Source organism: Propithecus coquereli, unplaced genomic scaffold (genome assembly GCF_000956105.1).
Source record: "Propithecus coquereli isolate 6110/MARCELLA unplaced genomic scaffold, Pcoq_1.0 Scaffold28, whole genome shotgun sequence".
Taxonomy (NCBI): domain Eukaryota; kingdom Metazoa; phylum Chordata; class Mammalia; order Primates; family Indriidae; genus Propithecus; species Propithecus coquereli.
Genome location: NW_012148396.1, coordinates 2,307,922 through 2,317,585, shown reverse-complemented (window position 1 = coordinate 2,317,585; position 9,664 = coordinate 2,307,922). Strand labels below are relative to the sequence as shown.

Below are 9,664 nucleotides of genomic sequence, written 5' to 3'. Positions count from 1 at the left end.
CTAAACATACCTCAACACAGAAAAGTACAGTAAAAATATATAGTAGAAAACATTTAAAAAAAGGTATACCTGTATAGGGCACTTACCAGGACTGGAGCTCACAGGACCGGAAGTTGTTCTGGATGAGTCAGTGAGTGAGTGTTGAGAGAATGTGAGACCTAGGGCATTACTGTATAATTTTTTTTTCTTCAATAATAAATTAACCTTAGCTTACTGTAACTTTTTTTACCTTATAAACTTTAAATTTTAACTTTTTGACTCTTTTATAATAACACTTAGCTTAAAACGTAAACACATTTTATAGCTGTACAAAAATACTTTATATCCTTATTTTACAAGCTTTTTTCTATTTTTAGATTTTCTATTTATTTACTTTTTAAACTTTTTTGTTAAAAACTAAGACCCAAACACACACTCCCGTGTTGGCCGACACAGGTCAGGATCATCAAGACATCACTAGGCCATAGGAATTTTTCAGCTTCCTGTAAATCCTATGGGACCACCATCACATAGTTAGAGGCCCAAACAGTGACTAAGGTCTGTAACAGGAGACTTGCAAATGCTCATTTAAATCCTGCTTATGCATCCGATGATCAGCCAGGGCATGTGGATTGTCTACCAAATGGAAATATTAGAAGTAATGAAACCTGCTATCATAACGCTTTCATTTTCCCCATCGAGGGGCCAAGCTCTCTGCCCATGTTGTCAGGGGCCCTGAACGTTTTGGTTTACAGTGAGGAAAGCTGCCCCCCCGCCGGGGCAGGTGCTCAGTGGACTCACATCGCCTCGGCCTGCCCCGCTGGCGGGTCCCGTACACCTCCAAGCCCTCCGCGTCCACACACCAGCACTGCTCCCGCCGCACGTCGCACTGGACGGGTGTGTACTCCCCCGAGTCCCGGCACTGAGGGAGGTAGGATGTGGCCGTGCTGTTAAGGTAGCCACTCAACAAGATCTGCTGTTTCTGCAGCTGACAAAAGGACAGACCTGCGGGTACAAAGAGCAGTGTCAGGTGGTGCTGCTGGGAAACTTCCAGGGGGCTGAACCGATGGAGACTCGTGCTCCCTCGCAAGGGACACAGCTGAGAGGGAAAGGACCAGCCCGAAGACACTCAGTGAGTTGGTGGCAGTCTCAGGCCTTGCGTTCAGACTGTTCTAGCATCTCGTGGACTGAGTGAGAGAAGGGCAGATGTCACTGTGCCACGTCACTCAGCCATACACCCCACAGCCCTGGCGCTGCAGAGGGGAGGTGGGAACAGAGTCCAGGCCTTCCCAGAGCTTGTCTGTATCCAGACTTTTCCACGTGCTCACTGCATGACCCTGGGGAAGCTGCTGCACTACGCGCCCCACTCTCCTTCCCTGCAGAGTCGAAATACTGCTGCCTGCTTCCCGGTGCGCGAGAGTTAGGGATGTGGACCACCATAGTTTGGATATGCGTCCCCCCCAGTCTCATATTAAAATTTGATCCCCAATGTTGGAGGTGAACTCTAGTGAGAGGTGTTTGGGTCATGGGGACGGATCCTTCATGAATAGATTGATGCCCTCCTTCGGGGGCTAGTGAGGTCTCTATCAGCTCCCAGGACAGGTGGTTGTTAGAAAGAGCCTGGCAGCTCTCCCTGTCTCTCTTGCTTCCTCTCCCTTCGTGTGATGTGCACACACCAGCTCCCCTTCGCCTTCCTCCGTCCGTGGAAGCAGCCTGAGTCCCCCGCCAGGAGCAGCTGCTTGTGCATGACTTCTCCTGCAGCCCGCAGAGCCGTGAGCCAAGTACATCTCTTCTTCTTATGAATTTCTAAGCCTCAGGCATTCCTTTATAGCAACGCAAAGAACTAAGGCGTTAACAACGATTGCGCCTGTTGAGTACCTACCATCTGCCTGGTGTTGACATGGGCTTTGAATCCTCACAACATCACCGTGAGGCAGATCCTACACTCATGTCACAGAGGAGGAACAGTAGCCCAGTGAGGGTGCGTGACAGCCACATCCATGCAGCAGGAGAGTGTGGAGAGCCAGCCTGACCCCTTGACAGCCACGCCGGCCACATAAAACCAGTGCCCAAAACTGAGCTTTTACCCAGTAAAGGATAGCTTTGGTTTTTAGGCTCAATTTCATCATTTTAAGGTGATTGGCTTAAGTTGACCTTTGTTTTAGGGTTATGTCATGCTTTAAATGGGGACTGTGTTCCTTTGACTACTCACCATGATAATTATCGTAACTGGATAGTTTTACCCAAGTCCCAAATGTTAGAAAGTCCTCGCACTACAGGTGAGAAAGCACTTCCTGTTTCCATGGCCATTGTCTGATTTCAGGGGACTCTAATGTCTATTCACCACTGTTTTCTCAGCACCAGGCACAGTGCCTGGCACATGGGAGGGACTCGGTAGCTACTTGCTGAACAAATAACTATTGTCTCATTTGATTTTGCCAGAGGTCCTGTAGGAAATAGGGCCTTGCTTGGTGTTCAAGGACCATTCTCATTCAAAGAGGAGAAGCCAGCCACCCAGGGGAGACTTGACTGTCACCCACCCATGCCCAGTGCTCATTTCCTGATGAGTCATCCTAGCAAGGCCCCTCCTGTCCCACCTGGTGCCCCCTTCACACTTACAAGCCATTGGCCGTCCAGGCCGCCTGCTGCCCGGGACCTCCGTGCCGTCAGCACCCACGCACCAGCAGGAGCGGCCGTCGTTCTGGCACTGGACAGTCCTGAGGAGGAAAGACACACCAGGTGACACTGTGATGGGTTCCCAAAGCCACACCCTGGCTCCAGCCCAGGTCACCTTCCTTCTTCCTTTCCATTCTTCTAAGCTTTAGCTCATTTAAACTGGGGAGAGAGCGGGGTGGAGGGGGCGGCTGACCTAGAAAGGAAGGACAATATTTTCCTGCCTGGCTGACAGCTGCACCTACTCCCGCCTCGGCCACCCAGCCTGCCAGCCCCGAAGCAAGTACCCCACCTGGAACACACAGCTTCAGCCACATCTACCGAGTGCCCTTGGTGGTTATGAGGCTGCAGAGGGTAAAGGCAGTGCCCTGATTATGAGGACAGGGTGTGGGGACCCAGCGAGGTCATGGGCAGCAGGTTATATTGGGAGGCACGTGGGCGTGGATCAGACCAGGCCGTGGAGTTGTTCCCCAGGGGAAGTGATGGCTGCACTGAGACCTGCGGATGGTCAGCGGGTGTAAGAAGGTAAAAGGGGTTCCGGGTAAAGGGAACAGCAAATGCAAGGCCTCCTGAGGGCTGGGCAGGCTTGACATTGCAAGTGGCAGGAATGAAAGACATGAGACTAGGAACCTCAATAAGGCTGGCGAAAGTGAGACACCCTCCTTAGCTCCTTCCTTGCTACTCCTGAATCCCCAGAGATCCAAGCAGGGACTGGACTAGCAGCATCTCCTTGTGCTCTTGGGAGGTCGGGCATATTAAGAGTGTATATAAGATGGCGGGGTGGGTTGGGGGTGTTTTTCGGATGTTTCCCAGAACAGTCATAAAGACAGAGTTCCCCCTGGAATAGCCGTGGAAATTTCCATTGAAGGCACATTATCAAGGATTCCTATCTATTTATAGGAAAGAGTTGTTCAGATTATCACCACACTTTCTGCAGAGAGTCTCAGGACCCCAGTTTGTGTTAGGGCAGCTGAGAAACCCCTTTCAGAGAGGAGCTCACTGAGGAAACAGCAGCCCAGCCCAGAGAGCTGGCCTGGGCAGGGTGGGAGGCGGCAGACCGGAAAGGCCGCGGACAGCCTCTGCCTCCCTCCACCCCAACTTCTCAAGAGGATATTAAGGGGAGTGGAGGTGCCAACGCACAGACCATTTGACCTCTCCCCCACCACAGACACCTTTTATTAAAGCAATCACAGTCACAGTGACAGTGTTGGCAGGAAAAGAAGGAAGGGCAGTGGGCAGTGGGCAGGGCAGGATGAAGTATGGCTTGGGGCTGGCTCGGGCAGATCGTCCAGTGCTCACTAGCCTGGGGAACTGAGAGGGGGCACCTCCAAGTGACAGCGGCCAGGTCTCGTGTGCACAGAGGGGTTCAAAGGGCTAGCTCGGTTAGAAGGGAGAAGGCACCCTAGGACCTTGAGAGTCTGTCCCCGTAGGGCACCTGAGGCCCCTGAGAGTCCACTGTGAAGCCAGACTTACTGGAAGCTGCCATCCTCGGAGCACTGGGGCACGTAGTCCGCTTGCTTCAGAAAGGCCCTTTCCCTCTGCAGCTCGCAGGGACGAAGTGGCTGGGCATCCACCTGGTACTCTGGGGAAGGGAGCGGCTCATCAGAGGAGAGTGTGGCCTGGGCCCCAGTGGCAGGGACCGGCTCTCGTGGTCACAGATGCCTTTCCAGCAGCATCCTCATTACCTGTCACAGCCCAACTTGCACTTGGCAGCCAGGTGTGCTTCTCCAAGTGTGACCTTAGCTCATGTAATGCTCAGCACTCCCCCGAGAGGTGACAGGTAATATTTCCATGTCACTCACATGGCATCAAGACTCAGGTAGTGAAAGTAACTGCCCAAGGTCACACAGCTGGCAAGGAAAGGATTTCAAATCCAACCCCGGGACTGCAAATCGCCCACTCCCCATGTGCTATTGGATTAGGTCAGAACACCCTAAGGACATGGAAAACCCATATAACATGCAAGATCTTACTCAGAAATCACAACCGCATCATGAAGTAAGTTTTGTTTGCTTCCTTTTGAATGAAGAAACTGAAGCTTGGCACTTTGCCAAAAGTCACATACGTAAGGGGCTAAGCCCAGGATAGAACTTAGGTCTATTTCACTGCACAGGTAGGTTTATTTTTTCTTCTACCTGCTAGCTACTTCTTAAATACCTTGCATAGATGACATAGACTTTGGGATAGCTAGGAGGATAAAAAGCCATGGTCAATACCAAAACCCACTAACAGGCTGGGGTGAGGGGAGCTAGGATTGAATTAGGAAGATCAAGTTTCCCATCTCTGCTCCACCAACCACTAGCTCTGTGACCTCAGGCAATTCAGTTCACCTCCCTGAGCCTCTGTCTCTTCATCTGAAGAGGGAAGAGCAAATAACCAAACATCTGGGCATTTGGGGGATCAAATTAAATCACACATGTTCAGAGGTCCTGGGGCAGAGCCTGGCTGACACTGGAGCTCCCTCCCCACCCCTGACTCCATGGCCTCAGAACTCACCAAAGATGTTGGCAGACACCAAGCAGGCTGAGCCCAGCAGGCTGAAGAGCCACAGGACCAGGGCCATTTTCCTGGCCCCTTCTTGGGATGCAGGGGTAGAAACCACTGCCCTCCTGCGATGCTCCAGCCAGGGAGCCTTTATAGAGCTGCTGCTGGCACTGGCTCTCCCCCAACCCACGGGCACTTGGTGAGGCTGTGCCCCACCCTGTTTTCTCTGCTGGTCACAAGGAGTTCCCTCCACCTACGTCTGCTCCCTCTGAGGACACTCATGTGGCCAGTGGGGCCAGAGAACCTTGTCCGGACTGTGGGGAGCATTGGGTGGGTGGCTTCAAATTCTTTATAGGCAAAGGTCAAAGCTCTATAGCTTTGGGGCTGACAGGCTTGGGCCCACTGTGGGAGAAGAGCAATCCCTTCCTCTTTGCTTCCTCCCTCCCTCCTTCCCTCAGTGCCTCCCTCCCTTCCTTTCTTCCTTTCTTTTCTTCCTTCCTTCCTTTCTCCAATATTTTTTTTAGAGCTCAACAGTAGTAGGTACCTATTTTAGACAATGAGGATATGGCAGAGAACAAAACAGGCAAAATCCTGCCTTCATTAATATACAAAATAAGAATTTTAGCGATAAAAGCCAAATACACGCACAAACATTCATTCTCATATTTATATTCCTTTCCTTTCTGTCCAGGACCTCAGACTTTGCCAATCCACAGAGAACAGGCACCGTGCCTTCCACAGAAAGCCTGCAGAGCAGTGCAGTTTCTCCTAGCAAACCTGGCTTCCGTCCTTCACTCCTGTTCCTGTGTGACCTGGGAAATCTCACCTAGTCTCCCTGACCCCCAGCCTCTCTCTCTAAAAGGCAAAGTTACAAAGAGAAGGACAATGTGTCCCTGCTCATTAGGGTGGCTGTAGGAGAACAAAGGAGACATTGGAGAGTACCTGCCCATTGCATGCTAGCAGTGACTATCATTACTGACTTTATTTTGCCAGTTGCATCGTGGCAGGTAATGACAAGCGTACAGAAGAACAACCCCGCAGGGCAGTGGCTAGTAACAGGTGGGGGAGGGTCTTGCAGACAACCAGGACATGTTGCTGAGCGTGGGACGGGGAGGGGGACACCTAAGAACCTGGAGGATTACTGCCTCAGGGAGAAGGGAGGGCAGGAGGACAGGCTGGGAGGTGGGGTGCGCGCCCCTCCTGGGGGAGCCGAAGGCACCAGTACAGCTGTCACACAATGGACTGTACCACCTACTACGAATGGGGTTGCTGGGACTATTCAACGTGTTGAAATATGTAAAGTGCTTAAAACATTATTTGACATATAGTAGGTATCCAGTATTGGCTACTGCATCAGTCTGCTCCGGCTGCCATCACAAAGTGCCACAGACTGGGGACTGGAACGACAGAAATTTATTGCTCACCGTTCTGGAGGCGGAAGCCTGAGATCCACGTGTGTGCAGGGCTGGTGTCTTCGGAGGCCTCACTCCTTGTCTTGTTGACGTCCGTCTCCCCCCCGTGTCCTCACACGGTCTTTCCTCTCTGTGTGTCCGTGTCTCAATTTCCTCTTCTAATAAGGACACCAGTCCTATGGGATTAGGGCCCACCCTAATGAACTCATTTTAGCTTAATTACTTCTTTAAAGAGCCTTTCTCCAAATACAAACACGTCTGAGTACTGGGAGTAGGAAATCAATATATGAATTTTGGAGGGACATAACTCAGCCAGTAACAGCTACTGTCATCATTATCAATTTCATGATACAAACTATGAAAGTAAAACACAATAGTCATTTTAAGTGCCAGGGTGTGGGATTAAAGCCAGGCAAGAACCTCTGCTCTGCACACCCTTGCTGCATCACAAATCTCTCTCTAGCTCAGTCTTCAGCCAGACGTCTTTGTGGAGCTCAGGATCATGCTGAGGACATTTCGAATTCAACACGTCCCAAACCAAGCTCGTCCACACTTCTCTTGACGATGACATTCGGCTGTCTCTGTGCCAGCAGCCCTGAGCACCTCCTAGCTCCCCACTCAGTCCGCTCATGCTCATTTCTTGGGTCTGCCCCTCCCACCTCCTCCAGGCCCCCCACTCTGGCCTAGCCAACCACAGCAGCCTCCCTCCCCACTGACCCTCCCTGGGGCTGCTTCACCAGCTGCGGGGACAGTCCTCTGGAACACAGCCCGCACTGCGGGGATGGAGATTCACCCTACAGGTGCTCCACAGGCTCCATGGGCAGAGAGATCAGTTCACCCTGGGGAGTAGGAGATAACAACTTAGATTAAGACTTAGATGTTAGCAACGATGATTTGGGGAGATGCGCTGGCATTGACTGTAAAAGGAGGCACAAAGGAAGAACTCCCCCTGCCTGCCTGCTGCCCTGCTGCGTGGACCAAGGCCACCCCATGCTGTGGAAACCCAGCAGCAGCCTCTCCACTCCAGGAATATAATAAGCATAGCATGGTGCAGCCCCCTGTTGTTTCTCCATTTCTAGGTTTCCAAAGCAAACAAGTCTTAGAAAAAATGGAACATGGTTAGAGGTTTATCACAAATCCCACTCTCTATGCTTCCCATTGCCCCCAAATGCATGCACTCAGCTTGCATAGGTTGGCTGGTGAGCTGAGTCATTCTTGCTGGCCTGGCCCCCGGGAAGCAACCGCCCAGGCCCATGCTGAGAGCATCTCTGCTCCATTGGGTTTGATGCTTTAGGAGCTCTGAGCTCAGGATCCATGAAGCAGGGTAGGGTATTGCTGGAGTGAAGAGCACTTGGAGGGAGAAGAACGGCAGGCCCATGACCTGACTCCACTTCAGACCCCACCTGGAGAAGAGCAAGGAGTCAGGAGTGTGTGGGAGCAAGAGCACTCAGTGGGCCGGAACTGCACGAGCTTCTTTTGGAATCTATGCAAATAGCTTCCCTCCACACGCAAGAGGAGAGGTGCTTCTCTTCACTCCAGCAACAGAGCAGTGAGCTTTGAGTAAACCAAGCCAAGTTGTCGCCTCCTCCACCACAAAACTCTCTTTCTCATAATGACTCAGCTACTTGTCCCTGCTTTCACTGCCTCTCCACTGAGCTCTGAGAACATGCAGGCTCCTGCAGTGACTCTACCTGGCAATGTCCTGCTTGGTCTTCAGCAGATGCTAACGGCTCAGGCCTCCATCACTCTGGCAGGCCCTTCATCATTGGCCTCACCACCTCTCTCACTCTTCTTGGCCCCAGACACAACTGCATAACCTTCTCCTTCATCTCCCTCATTCTGTGCTACTAGGGTGCTGTGTACAATCAGTGCTTACTAAAGATTTAGGAGGAAATGCAGAGTAACTGGAAGACAGAGAAGGAAATTGCTTCAAATGAAACATCAGACACCATTGTTTCCAACTCATTCATCAGCTATCACCTGCCACAAGGGGAACTGCTTACCAGCGACTTCTCCCCATTTCCAGCCTGCCACCATGTTGCTGCATCCCAAGCTACTGCTGTGGACAGCTTCTCCCCCTCTCCCACATATACAGTGACCCAAAGCTATATTCCTCCTTCTCCTGGGTTGCCAGGGCAATAATAAAAATTTCTGGTACTTGATTTCCCTGCCCAGAAAGATGGAGTAAAAATACTTGTCGCTATCCCTCCTACTAAGTATAGTTAAAACTGTGGACACTGTATGTAAAACAAACCCAAGAAGACACTGCAAGATGGAGAGAAGGCAGACTGATTAGCAACCTCAGGGTCAGAGGGATGATATGGTCGTGAGTCCCCTTGTCCTTGGAGGGGAACCTCGCACAGAATGTACAAGCTCTGGGATCACTAGTCTGTGTTTGCTGCCATGACCGGACTCATGGGGGTGGAAAAGTCTCCAAGAAGCTTGGTAGCCCACTGGTCATCAAAGGTGCATGGGAGGGACAGAGGGATCCATCCTTATCCCTTCACTGGGCTCCGAGCCTCTCTGGGTTTGATCCTCACCGACATCCTTTTTCCTTTACCTTCTTCCTTCTCTGCTTCACAATTTTCCTCCATGAGGTCCCCGGCAGGCTCCAGCACCTCTATAATCTACACCTGAGCTGCATCTCCTCTCCTCTGTCCTCTTCGGTTGTCATATTTTTCCTTTGGGTACTTTGAGAATGTCATCATTCCATTTCCTCCTGGTTGTAGGGTTTCTGTTAAAAAGTCTGTTGCCAGATGAATTGGAGATCCTTTTCATGTTATTTGCTTCTTACTTCTTGCTGCTTTTAGGATCTTCTCTTTGTTCTTGACCTTGGAAAGTTTGATTATTAAATGCTTTGGGATAGTTTTATTTGGGTCGAATCTGCTTGGTGCTCAAAGACCTTCCAGTACTCAGATATTTATAACTTTCTCAAGTTTTGAGAAGTTTTCTGTTATTTCTTTGAATAAGTTTTCTACCCCTTGCTTTTGCTCACCTCCCTCTTGAACACCAATAATTCTTATATTTGGTCTTCTGAGGTAATTTTCTATATCTTATAAGTGGCCTTCATTCCTTTTCATTCTTTTTTCATTTTTTTCCCCCTGATTGTGTATTTT

The 9,664-nt window shown here is 50.7% G+C and overlaps 1 protein-coding gene across 1 annotated transcript in view; it reads right to left on the bottom strand.

Moving 5' to 3' along the window:
• The window catches only part of TG (thyroglobulin), a 251,456-nt gene extending 246,205 nt beyond the window's left edge, over positions 1-5,251 (bottom strand). The window contains exons 1-4 of the mRNA XM_012648052.1: positions 5,149-5,251; positions 4,126-4,234; positions 2,599-2,696; positions 781-984 (exon numbers count right to left, since the gene is read on the bottom strand). Coding sequence (XP_012503506.1) covers positions 781-984; positions 2,599-2,696; positions 4,126-4,234; positions 5,149-5,215 — 478 coding nt within the window. The 5' untranslated portion in view covers positions 5,216-5,251. The remainder of the gene's footprint in view (positions 1-780; positions 985-2,598; positions 2,697-4,125; positions 4,235-5,148) is intronic.
• Positions 5,252-9,664: the final 4,413 nt, after the last annotated feature.